This window comes from Antechinus flavipes, chromosome 3 (assembly GCF_016432865.1).
Source record: "Antechinus flavipes isolate AdamAnt ecotype Samford, QLD, Australia chromosome 3, AdamAnt_v2, whole genome shotgun sequence".
Classification (NCBI taxonomy): Eukaryota; Metazoa; Chordata; class Mammalia; order Dasyuromorphia; family Dasyuridae; genus Antechinus; species Antechinus flavipes.
In genome coordinates, this window is record NC_067400.1 from 559,080,765 (window position 1) to 559,108,735 (window position 27,971).

Sequence of the window (27,971 nt, forward strand, 5' to 3'; positions counted from 1 at the left end):
TTTTAATTTGCATTTCTCTAATCAATAATGACTTAGAGCATTTTTTCATGTGTCTATAGATGGCTTTAATTTTGTCATCTGAAAATTCATGTTTTCTGTCATCTGAAAAACAATGTTCATATCCTTTGGCCACTTATCAATTGGAGAATGTATTCCCTTCTTTCTAATCTTCTACTTTACACTCTTCTATGTGCTCTGCTATTCAATGACACTGCTTCCCTTTGTTATTTCTCATATGGCACTGTATCTTCTGACACTAGACATCTCCCCTGGCTGTCCCCCATTCCTGAAATTATTTACTTCTTCATCTCTACCTCCTGAATTCCTTCAAGTTCCAGCTAAAATCTCACCTGGAAAGTTTTCCCAAGTCCTTATAATTCCAACACAAAAAGGTATTGACTACTTATTATTTGTCCTTTCCATAGCTTGTCTATACATGGAAGCCTGCTTTCTACTTGAAACTGAAGCTGCTCTGTCAAATCTCTGCCTTTTAATTTGTCTCTCCAAACCCCTATCCTAATAGATAGCCCTGGTCCTCTGTGGAAAGAATATAATGATACAAATATACTCACAAGAGAGATGCTATGCCAATCCCTCAAACTTACTAAAATGCAGTCCTAACATGGAAATTTAACACAATTATTGCAATCTGACGCAACCCTCATGAGAAAAGCTAGGAACTTGTTAGTCACAGGCAAGTTTCATCTCAAGGGGAAAAAACTTCAGAGTAAGAAAGGTTCCAAGGCTTTGCAAATCCTCCTATGATTATATCTCTGCCACCTATAAGGATAAGAATGAAAAGTCCAAGCCATCCAAAGTTAAGTTTATGACCACTATGCCAATAATCCATCAGCATCACTTATGCCCATCCTCCAATGGCCAAATTACAGTCAGCCCACAGCCTGACTTATTTGTGTATTTTAGCAATCAAAAAGAAGGATATGTAAGACTAGAGAAGGTGGTGTGAAGTTCAACATAAATGCTGTGCCAAACTCATTTATGGCTCTTAGCAATCAAACAGAAAGATATATAAGACCAGAGAAAGTGGTTTGAGGTTCAACATAAAAAAATCATGGAGTGTGTGAGTTAAAGGGAAATAAAATCATAGAAAAGACAAAGATTCAGTTCTCACAACAAACAGCCGGCCATGCATTCCTGCTTTTGTGCAAGTCAATCACAGCAGCCCCCCGCCTAATACTATGTGAAACAGGTGGAAAGAGGGAAGAAGCATCCTTAATCTTTGTGCAACTGAAATATTCCATCTTTATAGATGCTTCTGATTTCTCAAGACATATACATGACCTAAAAAGATCCAGTGCACCATAATCATCATTCCTTTCCCCAAAACAGGTCATCACAGAAAAGTTGTTTCTAATAAACTTTTGATCCTAACTGGATGAAATATTGATAAACCGAATTATGGATGTCCATAAAACTTGAAATGTATTGACATCTGAAGTATTCAAATGTTTGTATAAACATCACATAGCTTTTCTCCTCTCCTTGTACTCTCTCAGGAAACCCAAAGGTACATTTTCTTTTATTGTGGCTCCCCAGTATGTAGCCATCATAACAAGCTTGGGAAAACAAGTGGAAGAGGGAAAAGTATGTTTTCAAACCAAAACTTTTCTTTCTACAACATAAGCAAGGTTTGTTTCCCTCTAAATTTCATCTTTAGAAATGATACCTTATACTAGCCATTACCCAAAGCAGTAATAATTTGGTGTTAGGTTAATGCTAGCCTGTCAGTTTTTTTAGGTCACCTTATTGGTAGATGGAGAATTCCATCTTGAAGGCACTCAGAGAAAGGTTTTCCAACAAGCTGCCAAGTGTTCTTGACATGGTTATACACAAAAAGTCAGAAGCCTCCAATGGCAAATCAATGTGGGCATCGCTGATAGAAATTAAGAATGCAACATATATTTTCTTTTTTCAGCTCCCCCTACCAGTTCAGTGATCAATGACTCAGAATTGATGCTTCAATCCAACACCACCATCACCAATGCTACAAAATAAAGAATAAAACAACTGCCAAAAATAATAGGAGGACTGAAGCCAGGGGAAAAGCTAAGAGGATAACTAATGGAGAAACAATCTTGTTGGTAAGGCCTATAGAGTGTCTTATGGATGAAGAAAGGCCAGAAACAAGAAGGGGGCTAATCCAGAATTTTTCCATTTTTTATCCATACATTAAACATCCCAACCTCACTGGTCACTTACAAACACAGCCTGGCTTCTTAGCTGACCACTGATTATTCTTTTGGCAGGTAATTGCCTTCTGTCCCACCAGCTCAAATGCAGGCTGGCATTCAAACTTCAGAGTGTCTCCATGTCGAAACCTCGAGCCTTCCCTTCGACCATAGGCTGGCACACCGGGGTCCCCACAGCTTCCTTGATCAATCTCTGAAAGACATAAAAACAAAAACCAAAGGTAAAATGTGATTGTGTTCCTCAGGTCTTCCTCAGAGAGGGTCCACACTGAATGCCATGCTACATACCTTCTTAGAGGTCACGACTACACACATATACATACAGCCATGATTAAGAATGGAAGCATTATGGACCTGAAGCAGACACCCTGCAATTTTCCAATTTTATCACAGAATGCTAGGACAGAGTAGAGCATCTAGAAGTTCAATGTGGCCATCTCTCATTTTTCATCTGCACTGAGCCAAATATATTTAGTTGTAGACGAATTATAACTTTTATTGGTGGAAAGAACATCTACAGCAACAAAATTACACACCACAGATGTACTGGTTAAGCAATCAGCCTGGCCTGGTAACTAAGCGCTTGTTGGCCAGGACAACTTGGTATGACCATAGAAGTAGTTCTAAGGAGCAAGCTTTGGAATGAGCAAGCCAGGTCACTTCCCAGCATAAAGTGAATGAACTATCAATGTTTCACAATAGGAGGTAGTAGGTGAGAATTTGTTCCTGATTGAATCTCTGGCGTTTATCACCCAAAATGTGGCTTTTCACTCACAAATGCCTCAGTCAGCAGTCAGCATCAATTAGCATATACTTAGCAGCCCAACCCCATGCTCAGCCATATTGCAGAGGCATCTGGATGAGAAGAAGATAGTCTTCATCCTTTGAAGCACTTACAGTCTATATGAAGAGACAGAATTTATTCTCATGAAGCAATCAGAAACAAAATAAGACAGTATGTAATTAGATGATGAATTTTATAGTACAGAATGTAAATGTTCAGAGAAGGGTGTCAACTTTAAGGCCTGCAATAGGCAGGAACAGTTTCATAAAGATGTTGCCCAGAATATTTGACAGGAATTCACGGTCTAGATTTCTAAGTTTCATCAACAGTTTGCAGACCTTAGACATGGTGGAATTTAGTATCTATATCTGGCATCAATAAGATATATGGAAAAGAATCTCTTCTACCTTTGTCTATAAGGCCTGGCTCTGCAAGTGTATATTTCCTTATTGAATATCTTCTTGAATAAATGTAAATCTTTAAAGGCAGGGACTTCACTTTTTTCCCTACTTACAGATATCTTGAAAATAATCCCTGGATGATTTTGATTTTGCATTCAAAAATAGAACCAACTATTCTCCCCAAGTTTATCTTTTCAAGGAAACTTTCCTCTTCCTCACATAGCATACTAAGTACTAACATTATGGATTTCAAATATTGTTGTCATCTTATTATTAATGATGAAAATATATTGGTATATTATACTGAATACATTGAAACAAGGTTGCTTTATTTAATATTTCCCTTGTCTGAACAATGAATTACCACAAACTCTTTAACAAAGAAGTATCATGAGAAAAATAATCGAAAATGGTTATTTTTTTGTTTTTGTTCTTCAGAGACTTTCATATTTTAAATATTTTGAAAAATAATATTTCTTGTTGTCTTTCAGTACAAGATTAAATCATATTTAAGCCAACAATTAAATGAATATTTGTACATGGATTAAAATACTTTCATAATTAGCACCTTTTTAGTTCTTCCTGTCCCCTTTCCTTCCTTCTTTCCTTCCTTCCTTCCTTTCTTCCTTCCTCTTTCTTTCTTTCTTTTTTCCTTTCTTTCTTCCTTTCCTCCAATTTTTGATATCTTTAATTAGTCAGAAAATTTTGTGTACAACAAGTCAAAATCTGTCTCTCTTCAACTTTCATTTTAGTTTTGTCCTAAGGAGCATATTAAAACAAGTATAATCTCTCTTCCTCCCAAAAAAGCTCTTGAAATGTTTGTAGTTCTCTGCTTTTCATTCTAGCATGCTAAGACTTTTTAAAAATTCTCAATGCTATAATCTAATGTGTCAGCTTAATCTCCTAAATTCATGTGACATGCAGTTCACAAACATGTCACCTATAAGTTCATCCAAATTGCTATTAAAATGGTTTATTAATCATTTGACTGGCTGTTCCCTACAAAAGAGATACAAGAACAGAAAAGAAAGAAACTTTTCTAAATATATGCTCCATACCTATGTTGATATAAATCCAAGAACCAACATTTCTGTGGAACTACAATCATTGAAATAGTTCTAAATACACCCTAGCTATTACATAATTTCTATTTCTCTCTAGTTTGTCCACAAGCATTTCATGAGAGACTTGAATATCATGATGAAATCCAGGTATTTTATAACAACTGCATTTTTCTCACTTATCATAAAAAGAAGAAAAGAATATTACTATGGCATAATCTATCATTCATTATTCTAAATCCACTGACTTAGTGATGATTATTACTTCCCCTGCTAAGTACTCAGAAATTACTATTTTAACTATGTATTTTAGAAGTTTTGAGGGAACTGAAAACAAGCTTACTAATAATTTGAAGAATGCACCTTCTATCCATCTATGAGAATTGAGGCCACTTCTGTTCATCTCCTGTATCTCAGTACTCTCTTTTTCCAAAAAAAAAAAATTAAAGATAATGATTAGGGGCACTATTGACTCAGGAATCTTAATTTAAACTTACTGAGGAAATGTAGGTATTCTCTTAGTAATACTCAATTATCTTACATTTGAAATAATTGTTATTTTTGCTCTATACTTCCTAAGAAGATTGATAGAGAAAAAAATGAAAAAAAAATAAAGTGATGAATCACATTGTCTAAGATCTATAATAATGTCTCAAAAAGATGTTTTATGTGACTATGATCATTGTTATAAATAGGAAAGTCACCCAAATAACTAAACCTCTACCCTCTGCTTTGAAACCATGTGAGATTTTTAGTTACATGGGAATACAATATCATGATTTAAGTCATGACAAGACCCCATTCTCACTTGCCAATTTCCCTTGCCTCCAACATATTCTTTTTGCTGAACTTACCTTCAAATATATGTTGGTATTATTTTCCATTTAAGAATCAGAGATTTTATTCAAAAACAGAAAATAAATTGTGTTTTGACTTGGGGAAAATCACATATGCCAATTTCTGTTATTTGGTTCAATACAATTTTATTTCAAAAGAGTACACTCTCTACATGCCTATCATTAATGCTTTAAAGGCCACATCAGAACTCCATCAGAATTCATCTCTATTGAATTAATCATGTCCTACAGTCTCTTGGCTCTTTTATCCTCATCATTTATGATCAACTTTCCTGTCTTCTCTTCTGATTGTTCCATTTCTAATACCAAACTATAAACTTCCTTTATAATATTTTTCTTACAGAAGAGATCATATTTGGAATCTATTGAATATTTGGATGTACTATGAAAAACAGCTTGAAGATAAGGAATAGGGGCAGGGAGTCTGAGGCAGTGTCAGGCTTGATAGTACTTCTCTTCGCAGAAACTACCTGGTAAGTGGCATGCAATTATATAGATGCTGATTCCTGAACAAAGTATCAAAGGTATTTTGCTATATCCTTAGTGTGATAGGAGATCCTATTCTTATTTAAATGTGAACAAATGAATGGAAATTATGGTGTACTATCCTTAAGGATATCTTCCTAAATCCAAAGTTTTCATATAGATAAATCTGGACATATCCAGCTAAGGAGAGTGTCTGTAAAATATAAATCTAAGACTAAGCCTTTAGAGATATATAGGATAAGTGAAATCTGTTATGATCCTCTGAACAATGACTCTGGGCTACCCTATTTATCCTGATGGAAGCTCAGATGAAGACCCCTGTCCTGACTGAACCTCTCACATATGGCATGTGTAGCCAAAGAAGAAAAGTGATTTTTCCACAGTTACACAGATTCAGAGGTATGAAACGAGCCAGTCAGATACTAAATGGAAAAAAAGTGAATTTGATCCACAAAAAGTAGTCATTAGGAGTGATTTTAGTTTCTCACTTAACTGCTCTGAGGTTCAGTTTTCTTACCCATAAAAATGAAGGTGATGGACCACATAATTTATATTCCTAAAATTATATCCAGTCTCAGACTTACTTGCTGTGTGATCTTGGATAAATCATTTACCCTCTGTTTGCCTCAATTTCCTCAATTGTAAAGTGAGAATAAAAACAGCACTTACCTCCCATGGTTGCTGTTAGGGTCAAATGGGATAACAACTGTAAAGGGCTCAGCATAGTACTTGACATTTAGTAAGAATTTGATAAATGTTAGCTACTTTTACTATTACTACTACTACTACTACTACTACTGCTATTCTACGTTGATCACAGAAACTTTGAACATATGAGTTAGAAAGAGTCAGAAATCACTTAGTTATCCCCCTTCACTTCACAGATGAGAAAAGGAAGGGAAAAAAAACATTTATTAAGTGCCCAATATGACACACTCTATGCTAAGCACTTTGACAGATTATTACCTCGAGATATACTGACTTACAAAGGAGAAAATTGATTTTTCCACAGTCACACAGATTCAGAGGTATGATACAAGCCAGTCAGATACTGAATGGAAAAAAAGTGAATTTGATCTGCAAAAAAATAGGATAGTACTTGACTTCTTACCTGGCCAGGAAAGCATCTATTGACTAATCATGCAGGGTAAAGCAGTAAATATGCTATCCCTAAGGGGAGATAAATACATACATTTGAGAAAAGTTCAAACGTGTCCCCTCATAAAGATGATCAAACATCATAGCTGACTGGTATACTGATCAGATGCTTAGTTTCCCCTTATGTGATTTAAGTTCTCCCATAGGGATTTAAAATATTGTTTATTCTTTTTTTCTCTTTGAACTTTGGAAAGAACTGGTTAAGGACACTGTTAGTGCTAGACTATGTCTAGTATGTGCCGTAATGGTCCCTCTGCTCAAAAATATATTCAATGATGTCATGACTGATCAAAATAGTACAATACCACAGAATAGAACCAGGGATCATTCATCCATTACAAATGGCTGATGACCTGGCACTTAACACAATTTTACCAATGACCTCGTTTAGAAATTTTTCAGTCTTTGAATTTCACTTTTTTCCTCATAAAATAAAGATAGTAATATATGTAGTTCTGAGTTCCTGGGGTTCTTGTGAAGAGGGTGCTTTACAAATTAAAATGTTTTTATAAATATTTTATAAACTGTTTTATAAAATGTGAACTATTGTTTTTAAATTGCTTTTAAACACTCTTGTTTAAAACTCATTGATGACTTAAGTGTAGCAGGGGAAAAGATGGGGTTCTAGATATAGAACATTCATGATATGATGTGAAATTTCTGAAGAAAAGTCTAAAGTCTTATAAACCTGAAGTACCATGAATGCTCCAATCAACAGATAAGAGGAGTATAGGGAAGGATTTGCTATGAAATTTAGTGCATACCCATAGGAGTTTCCACATCATCCTTTCTTTTCCCTTCCTCTGGGCTATCCAGATTATTCTGATACATATATGTATATTGATTTCAAATCTTCCTAACTTGGTTGGAGTTGATGGATGACGTATAGTTTTACTGTCCTATAGACCTGAGTTACTACTACCCAGACCCATTACTGCTTATCTCGATTATCTTATACCTCTTTATCCATTTTTTCTTCTGTAAAATGAGAAAATAGATCAGATGAATGCTAAAGTTTTTTAGAAGAGCCCCAAATCAAGATTAATGAATGGGATTTTCGAACCCCTGAATTATTACAAAAATGACTCCTACTGAGGGCATCAGTTAAAAAAAATCCTAGATGTTCAAATCACTGAAAAATTGTTTGCAATAATGAGCCTCAAATCTCTAACAAGAATGTAGCAGAGTTCATTTCCATTTTAAATATGAAGAAGCTGAATACCAGAGAGTTTCAATAATATGTAGCAATAGTAATAGTAGCTACAAATAGCGTTTATTAAACACTTCAAGATTTTCAAAGCACTTATCTCATTTTATCCTCACAACCATATAAGGTATACACTGATTTTACAAATGAGGACACTAATGTAAATAGAGGATCATATTTTTTTGGTCAAAGCTAGAACTAGAAACTAAGAATTCCAGGTCTTTTTTTGTCCTGAGGATCTGCAAGAAAGAGATCTTTCAAAATGAGATCTGGCAGAACAAAACTAAGAAACATTAGAATCAATTGTAAATAAATAGTTAATTCTCATGTCATCAAGAAGGCATATGCAGTACCAATGAGAGGCAAATTTCAGTTCAACATAAATAACTGTTCAATTAATAGAACTTTTTAAAGTTGGAGAGATACAGTCTGCTATTTCTACATGAATAACTAACATACATTTAAAGACAATCCATTTAGTCTTATTCACTTGACAAAAAAGTAATAATTCAATGTGAGACTTCAAATTGAACTTGGAAATTTTGAAATTCAGTTATAAAAGAAATGAAAAGATGTTATAGGAAAATGTGGTCTTACTATTTGAGTCAGCTTATGAATATGATTTAAAGACTGTAAATAGATATGAAAATAGAATGTTGCTTAGAAAAGACAGACACCAATTTCTGAAAGCCCCAGAAATTTATAAGCACAGAGTTATATGTAAATTTAACACATATTTCATTTTGTGTAATTCTTTATTTAGCCAGAATCATTTTGTAAAATAGAAAGCTTCTCGATCTATTTTTACTATAGTTGGAGGACTTAAATATTATGTAGCATATCAGCTTAATATTTTAATACTTAAAATTAAACATACATTAATTTGCATAAGTTAGATAGCCAATTGAGACATGACTTTGCCACCACTTTACTCATGAAAACAAGTCCTCTTATTCCATACCTCTAAATCTGTCCTCCAGTCTCTGAGAAAGAAATGGCTTTCTTATCAAAGCCAACTTTTGTATTTGTGTCCTTTATTCTTGTCCCTTCTAACTGATTATGTGTGTGTGTGTATGTATGTATGTATGTATGTATATATATATATACACTCCTTTCACTTTCTCTCCCTTTCTACTGTTTCATTCTCTTCTGCCTATCAATGTTGAACTTATTCCCATCCTTAAAAAAACCTCCCTCTACTGCCTACACAAATACAAATCTTTCTTATCTTAAAAATATTGATTTGATTTATCATCCCCCAAAGTTATCATATGATATATTTTTCTCTATTTCACTGACAAATTTTAAGAGAATAATCTATCTGGTTCTCCATAGCTGCAATATTTACTCACTTTTCAATCCCTTATAATATGTATTTCAACCCTACTACTTTGCTAAAGTTATCATCCCAAAGATTATCAAAAAGTAACTTCACTACTAAATCCAGTGATACCAGAGATCCTCTCTGATCTGACAAAAGTTTTTGATACTGTTCTCCCTTCATTCTTACTGGAAACTTCCTCTTCCCTTGGCTTTTGAATTATGACTTTCTCATAGTTCTTCATCTATTTGTAATAAATAATCTTTAAATTCGTTTTCTGGATCACTATATATCTCCTAAATAGAAGTAACCAGGTCAAGGCTTGAGCTGGGTCCTCTTTTCTTCTCTCTCTATAATCTCTTATCTAGACCTAATTCTGCTTCTTAATTCTTATTCTAAGTTGCTAAATGCCTTTGGAAATCTCTATCAGGATGTAAATTCCTATTCCAAAGTCGATATTCATATTTGAAACTATAATTCCCCCTAAAGCCATCTAACTGCCAAAATGATCTCTTTCTATTTTACCAGTCATGCAGTTTGATAAACCAGATCTTTGACTTTTGTCTATTCTTCATAGTTCCTATATCAAATCAGCTGCCAATTTTGTTCATTCTACTTTCTGAAAAACCTCTCGAGTCTATAGCATTTTCTCCACTTATATAGCAAAATCCTGAATTCGGATATTTATCGACTCTCATCCAGATTAATGTTAAAAGATTCCTAAACTGGTATCCCTGTTTCCAGTCTCCTCTTTTTCTAATACATCCTCCACTGTTTCCAAAATAATCTTCTTAAAGTATTGTTCTGAACATACCATTCTCCTATTCAAAAATGTGGCTTTTATAGACACTAGTATACAATGTCAATATATAACCTGACTTCAACTTACTTTTCCAGCCTTTTATATTCCATCCACACTAAAATACAACTTGTTTTGTGAAATTCTCTCTCTTATCACTGTTTTACAAACTATTTCTCCAGACTTAGAATATTCTCCTTTACCTCTGCCTTCTGGAATTTTGTCTTTCTGCAAACTTCCTCCTTCAAACTCAGGGGGCAGTTCTTGCACAAACTTTCCCTGATCCCCTCATTTGAATGTCATCTCTTTTTTTTCAAATTCCTTTGTTGTTACTATGGTATATTCATGATATGTCACTTAATAGAAGCTAAGTTCTTTCAATGACAAAATTATTTTTTGGCTTTTTAATTAAGAGTACCTATTAAAATGCTCTAATATGCTCAACTGTAAAATGGGGATAATAAAAACACTGATTTTACAGATTTATTATAGGGATAAAATGAAATAAAGTTCTTTGTAAACCTAAAAGTATTACGTAAGTTTTAGCTGTTGCTGTTGTTTCTTAGCTTTATACTTCTTTGAGGGCTGGGACTTTCTCTTATTCTTCCTCTTATCTTTGCCTGGCACCTAGTAAAGAGTAATTTTCTATATATATATATATATATATATATATATATATATATATATATATATATATGTTATATATATGTATGCATGTATATAATAGTAGATAAATATTAACTGGACTTGTAGGATAAATGTTGAAGTTTGATTGTTATCTATTTGTTTAAAGAGAATGACCATGTCCTTTTTTTTTTTTAAGTGTTCTCTTCTCCCTTCTAAGTATTTGCCATTCCTTCAATAAATCATAATATCACATAGTTTTGAGTACCTAGCATTCTGTTTTCCTCCTATGTTTTGAATATTATACTTCTATTAACCTAAAAACATATTTGCTTCTATAAAAGCCATTCTGTGTTATTGGCTAAGCATGAACTGAATCAATGAATTGGTTAACTCAAATGCCTAAGTCTCTTTTAATATAACCTGATGTGAATGTAGAACTATGCATTTATATTCATCACAACAGTATTTATAGAGTTGAACTGAAATTAATTCATCTTATTATTTTGGGACCTTATTTTCAGCCTGCAAACATCACTGTGGATCCCAATTCTGTCATCCAATATTATAGTTATCCCTCCCAGCTTCACATCAACTATAGCTCTGATAAGCTCAACAAATGTGCTTTTGCTAGAATCAGTGACAAAAATGAGGTTTAGGAAATAGGTAATTTTTTTTCTTCCACTGAAGTTTTTCTGCATCCTGGCTATGCCTGAGTCTACCCTGTTTTTTTTTTCACATGCTTTAGGATCTAAATGGGTCAAAATGAACCTCCCCCAAATGTCTTTCTGTAGAGAATCCCTTGGTACTGGAAGCAGAAGTCCAACCTCTACATATATATGTATATATACACATACATATATGATATAATTATATGTGACAAATATTGTTGACATTTTAAAACTACAAAAATAGAATTAAACATGAGCACTTAATAAAATAAAATTGAGTAATAAATCATAAAATTACCATTATAATACCTATACTTTTTGCAAGACTTTGAGATTTACAAAGTACTTCACAACAGCTCTGTGAGATAGCCAATGCAGATAAAAAAATAAGAGATGAAGTAATATGCCCATGATTATACAGTTTTCATAAAAAGAAGGACTGAAAACACAGGTTTCCTGATTCCAAGCACAAGAGTATTTCTACTATTCACTCTGCATAAATGTGATCAGTTACTGAGTTTAGTCAGTGAGTTTAGTGAGTTAAAGCATCTCTGTTTTGCAAATAAATCAAGATTAGGAAGTTTCCCTAGATCAGAAATATGACTTTAATGTCAAGCCCAATAGGAAAGCTTTAAAGAAGAAAATTGTTATGTAGTCCTAAGAACTAGCAAACAGATATAACATAGAAGGGACCTATAAGTATTGAAGTCCATGATTAGTAGATATACTCTGTTTGTATACTTGCTTAAGGTTATGAAAGAATGATCCAAAATTTTAGTGAATGGTGAATATAATTCAGAAAAACCAAATAGGAGAAAGAGAAAAAACAGATCTGGCTATCAAGGGGTAATATTGGTTTTTATAAGATCATTGTAATACAAACTTCTAAAATCCAGGGAAAGAATATTCAAGAGAATATTGCCTTTCTTATCAAAGAAACCTATGTCTGCTGCCCAGTATTAGAAAGCATGATTGAGAAAACCCTATTTTGGTAGCTCAAATTTTCTTCAGGCTCTGATAGAATAAGAACCAATCCTTCATTGACTTAAAAAATTTCAGGGAAAGACTCAGAGACTTGACTTACCTCTATTTATATTTCAAGGAAAACACCACCATCTGCCCTTTGTTTTATCCAATTCAATAGCCATGGCTGTTCATCACACACAAGTTAAAGCACTTCTCATCTCAATGTTTTTGCATACACTGTCCCCCATAACTGGAATGGTCTCCTTCTTTACCTCCACCTCTTAAAATGCCTGGTTTCCTCCAAACCTCAGCTCAAAGTGAGACCTGTCTTAATCTTTTAGACTAATGCCTTCCCCCCAAATGCCTTATATTTATGCTGCATTAACATATATGTGTATGTGTTGTTTTCCCTGATAAAATGTGTGTTTCTTGAGTTTAGGTCATATTTTGTTTCTCTTTGTATTTCAAATACCTAGCACATACTAGATTCATAATCAATAACTAGTGATTGACTACTGATGAGCTTCAAAATTTCTTATAATTTTGCTGGTTTCTGCTCATATTTATGATTTTAAATTCCTATTTGTTTTCCTGTAGTTTAGTATTTATTAGGCATTGTTAGGTGCTAAGAGTAAAAAAACAAACATTTAGAAAAATGTTTCTACCTCAAGGAATTTATATTATCCTGGCAGGGGGGAACTCTTGAATAAACTGAAAACAACTGTCTGCTTATATCTTATTTTAGGGATAAATGGAAAGGAAATAGGTGGAAGTCATTTTCTTTTTACAGAGAAGGCTAGGTGAAAGAAATTAGACTGGGAAGTTACAGTATTTCTAATGGAAGATATTGAAAGACACTTGAATAAAAAATAGAAAAAGTGGAATCCAAGAAAAGTTGTCTAAGATCAGTTGTCTGCAAGTATTTAACACTGATAGAGGGATCTAAGTAACACCACAATTATCTTGTGAACCTCTTCTTCTCCAAAGGAAAAATAAATAAATAAAACCAGAAACCATAGGGCTCAGCATCTTTGGGCAGTTTACATAGAGATAGATAAATTGATAGATATAAATATATGGTTGAATAAAAAGTAGAAAAAATGGAGCTCAAGAAAAGTTTTCCGAGATCAGCTGTCTGTAAGTATTTAACACTGATAGAGGGATCTAATCATCTTATGAGCCTTTTCTTCTTCAAAGAAAAAAAGTAAATAAATAAAACCAGAAACCATAAGTTTCAGCATCTCTGGGCAGTTTACATAGAGATAGATAGATAGATAGATAGATAGATGGATAGATGGATAGATAGATAGATAGAGATATATAGATAAAAAGATATATACATATAGATATATAATTTATATATGCTAATGTACAAAGTTCATTTTCTCTCTCTTCCTCTCTGTTTTTTTCCCTTATTTTATTTGCCTAACTCTTGTTCTGTTTTTCACTACTGTCTTAAACAGAAGCATTAATATATTCTACCTTTCATCACGTCACTTTCATCAAGTCACATCACTATTGGATGATCTTGCCTACTCCTTGTCACATAAGAGATCAAAGACAGTATCATCTATCCCCTGAATGGATTATTTTGGAATCTATAGAAATGTTCCCTCAAGAAGTGGTACCTGCATTGGTCCCTGAAGAGGAAAAGTTCTAAGTGTACAAGCGAGTATGAGCAAAGACACAAAGATGGGAGAGGGCAGGAAGAAAACAAGAAACAGAAAGTAATCTATTTACAGCATCAAATATGTTGCAGGAAGCAATATGATACATGGCTACAAAGATAAGATGGAACCATGTGATGGAAAACTTTAAATCAGAATTAAAGTTTAAATTTTATTTATTGGATAGTGGGAAGTATCTGAAATGTTTTGAATAGAGAAATCTCAGAAGTTTTAGAAAGATTATACAGTGACCTAAGTAAAGGATGGACTAGAGAAGTAAGAGGCAGCAGACCATTTGATAGATGACATTATACAAGATTTGCTGAAGAGTGGGATGAGGACCTGAACTAAGATGCTGCAAGATGAAGTAGAAAAGACAATGAAAAATAAATTTGCTCAGGCACTATCAAAAAAACCTGAAACTGATTGAACATGGGAAATGATGGAAAGTTAAATCATTCTATATGTACTTGAGTGACTGAGAGTCACTCTAGTGGAGCAACTAGAGAGTTGCTCTAGTGGAGCAACAATAGAGAAGCTATGTAGATGGTCCAAATGTGTGGAAAAGATGAATTATATTTTGAACTTTTTGAATTTGAGAATTTAGTGGATATCCAGGTCCAGCTATCAGCACACAAACATACAGATATTGTGTGTTTAGAAGTATTTTACCTTAGAAGTACTACTCAACTTAGTCTCCATCACTTTACATATTCAAACAGTCATCAAATTTGCTGTTTTTACCTCCATAACATTTCTCACTATCTCAGTCACTATCTTTGTTCAATCTCGCATCACCTCATACCCTAAATTATTAAAAAAGCCTCCTAATTGGTTTCACTTCCTCAAGACTCTTTTCTCTCTAATTCACCCTTGTCCCTATTGAAGTGATTTTTTTCTTAAATTAATATGACCATATCATTATCCTAATAAATAAATTATAGTGGCTCACTAATGCCTCTAGAATAAAACATAAACTCCTCTTTTTGGCTTTTAAATCCTTACAATCTGACCCCAAGTCATCTTTCTAGTCTTATGATATATTATTCCTTTTCCTATACTCTAATCCTCCTAAAGTGACCTTCTTTCTGCTCTTCACATATAATACTCTATGTCTCATCTCCTTGTAAAATCTTTTGCATGAAACCTTTCCTAATGTCCACAACTGTAAGTGCTATCTCTAAAAAAACTATGATAGATTTTTAACTATTTTGTATTTATTTGTATTGGTTCACCAGCTGTACTTATAGATCTATTTATTTCTCCTATTGTGAATGTAAATTTCTTAAAACTAGATATAGGGTTGGTGGATGGGAGGAAGAGATAATAACATACTGCCTAGTACTATGTCTGGAATAAAATATTTACTTAACAAATCCTTTTTGATTAATAGTTTTAAAACCTCCATCCCTTATGCTTGGAATTTACTCCTTTACTCAGACCTCACAGAATCCCTTTCTTCTGATACATTCAAAAACCAAACTTAAAATGAAGTCTTTTCTCATTCCATCAACTATCAGTCTCCCCCTTTCCTCAATAACTTATATTGTCATTATAATACAAATTGTAATTGGAATATAAATATCTTTTATTTATGTTGTACTCATTTTACATTGTATATATATACTTATATATTTATGTATATATTTATATATAATACATATATGTACATGTTATTTCCCTCAATACAATGTAACCTCCCTGAAATTAGGGATTGTTTCATCCTTTATTTTTGTAACATTAGCAACTAATCTAGTGCTTGATACATAATATCAATCTATATACATTTATTAAATGCCTGCTATGTTGTAGTCCTTGTGTACTACTACAAAAAGAGGCAAAAGGCAGTCCCTGACCCATAGTAGGTGCTTAATCAATATTTTTGTTTGATTATTAATCTATATTGAAGTGACAACCACTGTCACGGAAGACAAATAAGGGTTTAGAGAAAGAAAAGAAGAGAGTCATAGCTGAAACCTTAGGAAACACTCATATTTAATTGCCAGAGGATGAGAAGCCACGAAAAGAGGCAAAGAAGAAGTCAGAAAGGGAGAAGAAACATAAAATTGTCATATCATAGAAACCAAAGAAAGAGTTCATTAAAAGAAGAGGATCATCAATAGTATCAAATGTCATAGAGAGTTCAAGGAGGATGGTGAAAGAAAAAGATGACTGGATTTATTAAGATTTGAAACCAAGACTCAAAGTATTTCATTATATCATGAGGATAGAATTCATACCCAGATCTCTAGACTCAAGTTATAATGCTTTGACATTACCTTGGAATTTCCTTCTCTTTTAGACCCCCACCCCTATCTCATCCCATTAATCCACAGGGAAATGATTTACCTTCATAGGAAGCTTTGAATCCCAGTGAGCTGCTACTGCTGTCTGTCTGGAAGAGAAGCCACATTTGATGGTTGGTGCTAACAATCAGGTCTGGGACGGTGTTACCTGTTAAACTGTCAGGAAAGAGAAAGATTGAGAGATGTGATCTCCCCACAGTTTTTACCTGAATACAATTTCATCAAACTAACTCCTTCTCAAAGGCTACACCTTAATGCTTACCTGATGGATGACAATCCTTGTGCCTCTGCCTTCCATAAAACTTAATTTTCATGACTGCCACTGAACTCAAAGTAGAATATGGAATGGATAGGGTATAACCCAGGGAGGTGAGATACTAGATACTACATTGCATTTCCCAAGACAGTCTGATGACTCAGAATTTAAAAAAAATAAGAGCTAAATACTTGGATTGTGTCTACACTGGTTTTTTGATAGGAAATAGTCAAGTCCATTCAAGCTACATGTCTATACTCATGTATAATACTTTGAGTTTGTTCTTAGAAGGATACTGCATAATAGGAAAGAACCACAGCAACTTTCCTAGGTAGAGCCGCCACAACAGCAGATTAGGTGCAGCTTTTTTTTTATAACTTCAAAGGTTGGAAGCCCTCCTTGCTACCGAGTTATACACAAACAGAGGGCATGCACAAACACACATATATACCGCTACTACAGATACATCCCTTCTGATGATTTCTGAAACCTGAGAAAATCTTGCTAATACGCCGTGAAAGATAAGACTGAAAATTCAAATCAAATTCAAATGTTGCTCAGCAACATCAGATTATTTTCTGAGAGTAATGAATCTAGAAGGTCTGCAAGAAAAAGTGCTGTTTATAAGGGACCTCAATTAAATATCAATTATTTAATTCATTAACAGTCATTAAATGACAGCTATATATAAGGCACTGAATATATGCCTTATATACTCTCACCACTCTCAATTAATGTATAAATTAATAGGTCCTAACAAATAATTATAACAAAAAATAGTAATCAACAAGTATTTTTTAGGTATTTATTATAGAGTCATCTAGAAAAAATACTTTGAGAAAACTGAGGAAGTAGAGATTATGTTATCTAAGAGGAAGTTAAGGCATTAGAAGAAATAACATCTGAGTTGGGACTTGATATGAGAGAGATTTCAACAAACAAATGTGAAATGAGAATACCCTCGAATCAATAGGAATTTGATACATAAAATGTACAAAAGCAGAATAGTACAGGATGAGAATGAGGGATATAGTGGAGTAGAATAGTATGAGATAAGATTGGAAAGCTGAACAGAGATAGTCTATGATAGTCCTTGAATGCTGGATTAAGGAATTTCTATTTTATTTGATAATTGCTAGAAAGCAACAGAATGATTTTGAAATGCTAATATAATGGCACACTGTGTTGTGAAGATTACTAAGCAAGTTTGAAGGGGAAGATGAAGACTTTAGTATTTGATATTTTGAGTTTTAACATGTGGGAATGTCCAGGTAGGATGTTGGTAAATATAGGATTATATTTATGGGGCTATTACTATGGATATTGATTTTAGAGTCACTTGTATCCAAGGGATAACTGAAGCCATTAAAGTAAATAGGATCACCAAAGTTGAGAACATACAGAAAAAAGAGAATACCCAGCATAATAACTTGGAGGCTAACATTTTTTTTCCTTAAAGAGCAAAAAGAACAGGAAGATGAAGAACTAGCAAAATAGGAATGGGAGACAATTGAAAATGTCACCAAAAGGGTAAAAAATGATTAAGATATTAAAAGATCTACCAAATTTAACAAGGACCTCAGTGACCTTAAAGAAAGCAGTTTTGGTAAAGTGATAAAAAAAACTAATAATAGATTTTTACAAGATTAAGAAGGAAAAAAAGTAAAAAACAGTATGAGTAAATGACTAGAATTTTTAGAGGAAAAGAATAAATGAATCATATATAAAGAACTAGAAGGTATCTCAGAGGTCATCTAATCTAATCACCTCATTTTGTAGATGAGGAAACTGAGATCTAGAGACTAAGTGACTTGCCCAGAGTAAGCAAACATTGATCTGGATGGTCACGCACAGTTGCTGTTCTTTTTGCATTATCATGCTGGCTGCAAACCAAGGAAAAAGAAAATAGCTTGAAGGATTTGTGGTGTTAAGAAAAAATATTATTTTCTTTAGAATATGGGATGATTATGGTTTTAGATTGGCCTTAGTGGAGAATGTTTAACTGAATTGAGATAAATTCATACTGCACATTATACAAAGACTTTTTGTTAGTCCAGAGCAAACAGCCTAATAGACTAAAAAGAAATCTTAGACTTTGTAAAGCAATATGTAAAAATGAATGATGAAAGTATCTTATCTAATAACAATACTTAGGATAACAGGAATATTCAAAGACTTCAGAGAAATTTTATATCAAATTAAGTATTTTTCAGAAGTTCCTATTTATAAAGTTTATTTATTTGAAATGATCTTCATTTTATACCCCATCTGAATATAGGGATATCCTAATGTCAATTTGCCAAAGGATATCATTTTACAAATCCATAATAATAAATTGAATTCTACCAAAAAAATCACAAAACCCAACCAAAACATTGCTTGGCTAATTGTTTACTTATTACCATTGCTCCTTTGGACAATGATTCCTCTATCATAAAGTCTGTGATAAAGAAGAAAAATGTCAGCCTAATGGAATAAATCAAGCAAAGCCCTATGGTGCAGTTTTGAGAGAATAGCTTTCAAAGAGTTGAGAGAAAGTGTAGGGTGAAGTACACTGATATTTTGCAGGGGAAAACAGTCTAAGAAGAAAGAGAAAATCTCAAAAATGAAAATCTGAAGAGATAAGCAGAAATTTTGCCAGGCAATTCAGTCTAAGTAGGATAAAAGACTCTACAGAATAAAATTCTGAAGACAGAAGCAGAAATGATTCTAATTTTTAAAAAAGGAGAGATTTGCCTAAAGATTCTACTAAAGAGCTGTAATTAGAGAAAAATGTTTTAAAGAAGATTATAACAATTGTGACTTAACTACAAAGGAATAGAAAAGAGTAACAGTATATAGGAATAATACCAAGAATGATAAACAATAAAATGAAGTAATAATCAACAACAAAAAGTTTTAATTCTTAATCTATGGTATTACTAGAAAAGACCAAATTAAAAATAGGACTCTTTCTCCTGATGGACTGATTGTGATAAACAATGAGAAGGCTGAAGTGATTCAACTCTTAATTTGCTTCTGTTTTCTTTTTTCAAGGAAAATGGTTTTTGAACTGGAAAGGACAGATAAAAAATGATAAGCAGGGATTTGAAAAAAATCAGGAAATGAAGATATTAACATCTGTCTGCCTTTAAAATATCATAAAGCTTTAATAAACTAAAATACCAAAAGAACTTTTAAACATCTATGAGAATGGGCAAAGTATGACAGATCTATTTAAAGGGAAACAGAAACCTTCAACAAAAGATTCTTGATACTGATGTGTATTTCTGCCAAAATTATGGAACACATTATTAAAGAAACAATTTGTGAGCACTCAGAAAGAGCATGGATCATTTAAGTACAAATCATACCAGATTAATCTCATTTTGTTTCCTTCCTTCCTCCCTTCCTTCCTTCCTTCCTTCCTTCCTTCCTTCCTTCCTTCCTTCCTTCCTTCCTTCTTCCTTCCTTCCTCCCTCCCTTCCTTCCTTCCTTCCTCCCTCCCTTCCTCCCTTCCTCCCTCACTTCCTTCCTTCCTTCCTCCCTCCCTTCCTCCCTTCCTCCCTCCCTTCCTCCCTCCCTTCCTTCCTTCCTCCCTTCCTTCCTTCCTTCCTTCCTTCCTTCCTTCTTCCTTCCTTCCTTCCTCCCTTCCTTCCTTCCTTCCTCCCTCCCTTCCTTCTTTCCTCCTTTCCTTCCTCCCTTCCTTCCTTCCTTCCTCCTTTCCTTCCTCCCTTCCTTCCTTCCTTCCTTCCTTCCTTCCTTCCTTCCTTCCTTCCTTCCTTCCTTCCTTCTTTCCTTTCTTCCTTCTTTCTTTTTTTCTTTCTTTCTTTTCCTTTCTTGTTTTCTTTTTCTTTCTTTCTTTTTAACTACCTAAACTGCTAAAATTCAGGGAAAGGTTATATTTACATTTTAGCAAAGCATTTGACCAAAGATTTTCATAAGAATATTTTGGATAAAAATGATAGATTATAGGCCAATGAATAGTACTATTAGGATTTGGAAACAGTTATATATTTGGATTCATAGAGTAGTTAGTGATAGAATAATATCAATTTTGAAGGAGGTTAGTGGAACGTCCCACAGATGTGTCCTTGACTATATGATATTCTATTTTTCATATATGATTTGGATGAAAGCATAAATGGTATGCTTGATGTATTTTCAAATGACACAAAGTTAAAAGGGATAACTATTCTACAACAATCAGAATACATAAGGATCTTGCTTGACAAGCAAGAAAAAAGAACAAATAAAGTAAGAAGAAATTAAATAGGAATAAGTGTCAAGTCCTACATCTTGGATCAAAAACTAATTTCACAAATAAGGGCTAAAGAAGGTGTGATTAGATGCATTTCCTAGAAAAGAACTGGAAGTTTTCAGTAGCTGAATGCTTAATATAAATCAAAATGTGACATGGCATCTCACAAAAAGTAATGCTATCCTAAATAGTATTAAGAGCAACAAAATATCTAAAACAAAAGTGGTAATAGTTTTTACTATATATTGGTTTAAACAAATATCTGGAAAACTGTGTTTAGTTCTAGGATCACATTTTAGGAATGTCACAGATAAGCTAAAGCAAGTCCAAGAAGGAACCAGGGATATTAGTCTTGAGAAGAAATTGTTTAGGGAAGAGGGGAACAAGATAGCTGTCAGGAGAGCTTAGGTTTAAATTTTTTAAGAGGTTACAAAGAAGAAACATACAGAGACTCAATTTGTTCTGCTTAGTCTGATAGGACACAACTATAAGCAATAGATATAAATTGCAAAGATACAAGTTTATATTTGTAGCCACATGAAAAGGTGCTCCAAATCACTACTGATCAGAGAAATGCAATTAAGACAACTCTGGGATACTATTACACATCTGTCAGATTGGCTAAGATGACAGGAAACGAAAATGATGAATGTTGGAGGGGATATGGGAAAACTGGGACAATAATACATTGTTGATGAAACTGTGAACAGATCCAACCATTCCGGAGAGCAATTTGGAACTATGCTCAAAAAGTTATCAAACTGTGCAAACCCTTCAAACTAACAGTGTTACTATTGAGCTTATATCCCAAAGAGATCCTAAAGAAGGGAAAGGGACTTATATGTGCAAAAATATTTGTGGTAGTCCTCTTTATCGTGACAAGAAACAGAAAACTGAATGGATACCCATTAATTGGAGAATAGCTGAATAAATTGTGGTATATGAATGCTATGGAATACTATTGTTCTGCAAGAAACAACCAGCAGGATGATTTCAGAGAAGCTTGGAGAGACCTACATGAACTGATGCTAAGTGAAATGAGCAGAACCAGGAGATCATTGTATACAGCAACAAGACTATAGGATGATCAATTCTGATGAACGTGGCTCTCTTCAACATTGAGATGATTCAAACCAGTTCTACTTGTGCAGTGATGAAGAGAGACATCTACACCCAGAGAGAGAATCATGGAAATAGAGTGTGAAACCCAACATAGTATTCTCACTCTCTCTGTTGTTATTTGCTTGCATTTTGTTTTCTTTCTCAGTTTTTCTTTTTCTTCCTTCTTAATCTGATTTTTCTTGTGCAACAAGATAACTGTATAAATATGTATACATATATATGATTTAATATGTATTGGACTACCTGCCAGCTAGGGGAGGGAGTGAGAGGAAGAAGGGGAAAATTTGGAACGAAAGGTTATGCAAGGGTCAATGTTTGAAAAATTACCCATGCATATGCTTTGTAAATAAGACACAAGTTTAGACTTAATGAAAGGAAGAACTTCATATTAGATCCTATTCAAAACTGTAATGCCTTGGTTTAAATGATAATCTCTCTCACTGAAAGAATGCAAGTAGACATTGAATAAATATTGAGGAAGCAGGAGAAGAGAATAGAGATGTTACACAGGTTTTCCTTCAGGTGAATGTTGAACTAGATAGTCTCTATGGTTAATTTATGCTTCTGATTCTAGGAATTAACTGCCTCCTGGAAGATCAAATTAATTCAATTAAACAAACGTTAATGAAATACTACGTGTATGATACTAGGCAAAGGTCTAGTAATTCAAACATGAACAATTATATAGTTCCTGTCCTGAATGAACTTTACCTTTTATAAGAAGGATGGTATATGTCAATAAAACACAAGCTGGAATTTGATAGACAAAGTACAGGAATAGAGCCAAACACACAGATGAGGACTGCTTCAGAGAAGCCATAGAGATAAAAACCCATTTTATAGTCTGGCTTTTGATTATCCTAGAATAACTAATTTGATTAAATTCATAGATGTTAGTATTGCCTTTATTATGATAATGGAAATGGGGGAAAGAATCAATAAGGAGTTGAATATAAAAAGGATGTGGAGAAGTGTGGATGAGATCTGTATAGATGGGGAGATTTAGAAGGGAAAACGGAATTTAGCTACAACCTTTCAAATCTATAGATTTGCTAGTGATGTAGCAACAACAATGGAGAAAAAACAAGATACAGTAAAGCAAAACAGTTGTTAGTTAAAGCAAGTTAAAGGTAAGTCATTGTTTAACTTAAAGAAGAAAGAAATACTTTAGGAAATCTGGTATTTATGGCAAACAACAAGGAGAAAATAAGGCTGACTCAAAGCAAATCCATTGCTTTACAAGAGGTACAAGTTGAAATGGATAAGACTTTGATGACATAATTTTCATTCATAAAGAGCATAAACATCAGTTCACAGCATTCAGTTCACTGGCATCAAAACCTCTAGAATGTAAATAATCAAGTCAGAGACTTTATAGCACATCTCAGAATCTGTAATGATCAGAAGAGACAAGTATTAATAATAAAGAAGTATATGTGAGTTCTTCCAGAAGAACTCCTCCAGACAGGTAATTGATCTCAATACTCTTTTGATTTAAAACTTTCTTGAAGTAAGACACATCTCCTAACATTTAGGAGTATTTGATAACAACTCACATGGTGATACAAATGGGCCAAAAGCAATTGGGTGAGCTATGTCCTGATTCCATGTCACTTTAGACAAATCACTGAAATGCTATAGATTTTTCTATATGTCAGAGGGGACTGGTCCCAAATTTCTACTTTTTCAAGGTTTTTAGGGTTAGAGGGATAAAAGAGTTGATTTCTAAGAAAATAGAAAAGGGGGGATGAGGAGTGAAGCCAGGGAATCCTAAGAAACTATAATACATTCTAGTGATTGCTATCTGTATCAACTAAGAGTAGTCATTTTTAGCTAACATTTAATTTCCAGAATGCATAATTTTGCAAAAAGTGAATCCTCCAGATCGTGGCTGGACAAAAGAAGACAAAGTCTCAGCAGCATGACACTTACTTTTTCTTAATATGAAGCTATATATTTCTTATCGGGAAAGAAATGAGACCCAACTATGTATATTAAGCAGAAACTTCACTCTAAGTTTTGATCTGAACTGGAAAAAGGGAAGTTGTACCATCATTTCAGCATAAAAATAGAAACATTTAATTAGCTAGATATTACTAAACTTCAGGATAAATGAACATCTCCACATCCAAGATGGATGATGCTTTTAATGACATCAGAGATAAAGTCTGCCCGTCCAAAAGATGGAGAAAATTGAACAAAAATCCAAACCATATTCAGAGAAATTCAATAAATCTTTCCTCTTATCACTAATCAAGAATCTATTCATTTTAATGTAAATTCAGATATTTAATTTGTGTTCAGTGTTTGTAGAGGCAGACAAAACATTCCTAAAACCAGAGCACTCATCTTTCAAAGGTATATATGGACTCAATATTTAATTAAATTGACCTGGAGATCAATCCATTTTTTTCTTTTTCCTAGAGCAAAAAACTTCCCCATTCCCTACTGGACATCGGGTTTATTCTGCCTAAACCCATTTCTCCCAATATTACTTCTTCAACTACATTGTCTCCTTCTACAACCATGGTGGGAAAAGAAGTTTTGCTTACACATAGAGAACTGTTTTCTGGTCCCCATCCTGCCCACCATCCCCCACAGTCAGGGTGTCATAGCCTCTTTCCAGGTCAAATTCCTCAAAAGTGAGCTTGATCACCTGTGGGAGAAACACAATCATTAGTATTAGAATAGGAGCTGTGGCAGTGAGATTTCTCAGGTTATTATTTTTAAACCAATTTTTAAATAAACAAGTGCCACCAACAAAGAAACTAGTAACCATTTTCCTCTTTTTTCTGATAAGTAACCTGTCCTTGATACCTATAAACATTACTGCACAACCATCCTTTAGAATTCTCATTCAGAGACTATTTTTTCTGGGTTGTCTTTATTGATATAGGTCTGGGACAGGAATTGTGATTCCACAGGAACAGATTCTGAGTGAGAAGACTTCCTCTACCATTACAGACTAGCATCTTCTCTTTAACTTAAGTGACTGGTGCAGGGTCACACGGACAAGATGTGTCATAAACAGGATGTAACCCAGGTCCTCTTGACTCCAATTGGGATCAACTGTCTATCCTCTAAATCATGCTGCTCTCCACTATTTGGATCTTTGCTCAATAGGAAACAAACTTTTTGAAGCCTCTTACTATTTTCAAAGGTCTTCATAGTAAAGTAGGCTCATTAATAGGATATCTTTGTAGAGTCCCACTGATCAGTACATTAAAATACCTGTGAATCTTGAAACAATATCCATGTATAGCATGGAATGTACAATATCCTCACTAAGAATGACCAGCAAAGGCCATTTCATCCATTCCCAACCATTCACAACTATTCTATTCTTCTGGATTGTTAAGAAAGGAAATAATCTGATATATCCTTTTAACCTGGTATAGGCTATGAAGAAGAATTTATTAAAGACTAGCAAAGATCTCCTCTTGTTCATTCTCTTTGGTTTGCTCGTCATCAGAACTGGGAGATGTCTGGTCACTTAACATTTTATGTAACATTTCACAAATTTAAAATTAACATTGTCTTTCTCTGATCTAAAAAAAATTATCTTCAGATACTCTTTCTGAACTTTGATTTAATTCTGCTTTTCCTAACATCTTCTTCATTTTCTCTCCAACATTAAAATCTATATAATCAAGACCCATCAAGTGGCCAGACATAAAGCAACATAAAGGTGGTCTACACCTAAGTCTCATAGAAAAGACTCCTGAAGGTATCATAAGGGTGTGTTTTTTTCAAATTGGTACTATTCTCTTTCTTTGAAAACAGATTGTTGGAAGGATGTGCTAATAACTATGGAGTTCTTGGAATTGCAGTCCAAAATAAGGTAGTTGCTATCTATTTTTCTATTTTGCTTAGTTCAGATATCTGTATTTAGGTGGTAGGTATTCCAGCTACACATGTTAAATGAGGACATTCAAAAATAGTTTCTACCAATTCCTTTTTTTTAAGCTAGTTTTTTTTTTCAATTCTTTAATCTAGCTAGTTTTCCCATTTTCTTCATCTAGTATACTTAATATACAGAGGATAATAATTTTAGGTCAATAGATCCCTTCCTCATCTGTCTGAAGGATCCCTAAATGGCACCATTTATAAGCTCCCTCACCCTTTCAAGATCTTTTTATAAGATTGTATGTCTCCAAATAGAAAGTATTCCAAGACTCTACAGCTCAGAATGATTTCTATTCTTCTGTATGTATTCTATGCCTCTTGTAAGTCACAGAATAACAGAATATCAGAACTAGAAAGGAGCTTAGAGTACATTTAAATGAAATCCTACTTGAAACATGAATTCTCCTTACAAAATCCCAAATTTTCATGCTGCCTCTGCTTAAACTCCTCCAGGGATAGGAAATTCAAACAGATTATAAGTTCTTTTAATATAAACAATGTCTTTTCTTTCTTTTAGTTTGTCTTTATGGCAAGTAAGATGTGAGTGAGGTGCCCTCCATCACAACTCCAGAATATCTGAAGTGAATGAATTCAAGTTATGATCTCCTTCATATTTTGCTAATCCGCACAGAAAATGCACAGATTCTAAAGGTTTAGTTCAACAGTTGTATACATATGTCCAATAACTCTCCTTACATTACTAACAAAAGGTCTAGTCTATAAATGAAGACTTCCATCCAAAAGGAACCCCACTAGCTCTCAAGGCAACTTTTAGTTCATGAAGTACATATTGATTTGTTAACACAAGGGATACTTGGATAGGTAATCTAATATGAGAAAAGAAGTAACATTATGTTTGTTTGTTTGTTTTAGGAGAAAGGCCCATATAATTAAAGAATGAAGCTTTCTTAAAGTCTAAATTCCCTGTAATACCTCTTTGTTCAAGATGGAGAATTATAGTTTTATCAAAGCACACTTTCTTAAAGGCTCTTATATAATAATGTCTCCATGATTGGAACGCTATTATTAATGTGGAAATATAATGATAAAATAATGTAATTAACACAAAGAACACTGCTCTACAGTGACACACATCATTAAGTGAACCAGTCATTCATGTAAACTGCTTTTTAAATAGTCTGACCCTAATTAAAGAGCTAATTACATTAGGTATAACATATACTATCACCTTCGTGCAGAACAACAAGATACCTTGTGCAATATTTATTTACAAAACTTTTTTTTTTATCCTTTGCTTTGGTTGAAGCCTGAGGTTTCTTTAATGTGTCATTAATTAACTGTCCCATAAGGCTTTTATAGGATCAAATGAAATAATGGATGTAAGATACATTAGAAACCTTAAAGTACTGCATAAACACAGCTATTATTATGAACAATAAAAATAATGGCACATGATGATAAACTGGAATGGATATATAGTATAGAAAAAAAAACAGGAGAAAAAAAAAGAGCTAGTTTTGCAAACAGGAAGACTTAGATTCACATCTTACCTCAGACACATTAGCAATATTATTGAGTAAATGAAAGTTTGATTTAATTTGTTATCAAAAATCAAATTTTGGTTAAAATTTGAATCAATGAAATAATCACGTAATTTAAAAGGAAGCTCAGGGAGATGCATCTCATGTCTGAACAAAAATCGCCTTTACAACATATCTAATAAATATACAATCATTGCTTAATATCCTAGAGTGAGGGGTAATTCAATATTGTGATAGACTCTTTAATTTTTGGAAAATAAATTTTTAGCATTCTTCTTTTGTTAACTTAATCAATATAGTGTGAACATTTCAATATATAAAAATGAGCAAAAAGGGATTAAAACAAACTTCCATTAACATAATTTTAATGCATATTAAATTTAACACAACAGTAACAAAACTAGTATTTTGTATCATTATGACTTTT

General features: G+C 33.5%; 1 protein-coding gene across 1 annotated transcript in view; it reads right to left on the reverse strand.

Moving 5' to 3' along the window:
• CSMD2 (CUB and Sushi multiple domains 2) overlaps window positions 1–27,971 on the reverse strand; it is a 1,001,023-nt gene that overhangs the window by 346,740 nt on the left and 626,312 nt on the right. The window contains exons 11-13 of the mRNA XM_051987630.1: window positions 24,689–24,792; window positions 16,562–16,674; window positions 2,221–2,403 (exon numbers count right to left, since the gene is read on the reverse strand). Of these exons, the coding sequence (XP_051843590.1) occupies window positions 2,221–2,403; window positions 16,562–16,674; window positions 24,689–24,792 (400 nt within the window). The remainder of the gene's footprint in view (window positions 1–2,220; window positions 2,404–16,561; window positions 16,675–24,688; window positions 24,793–27,971) is intronic.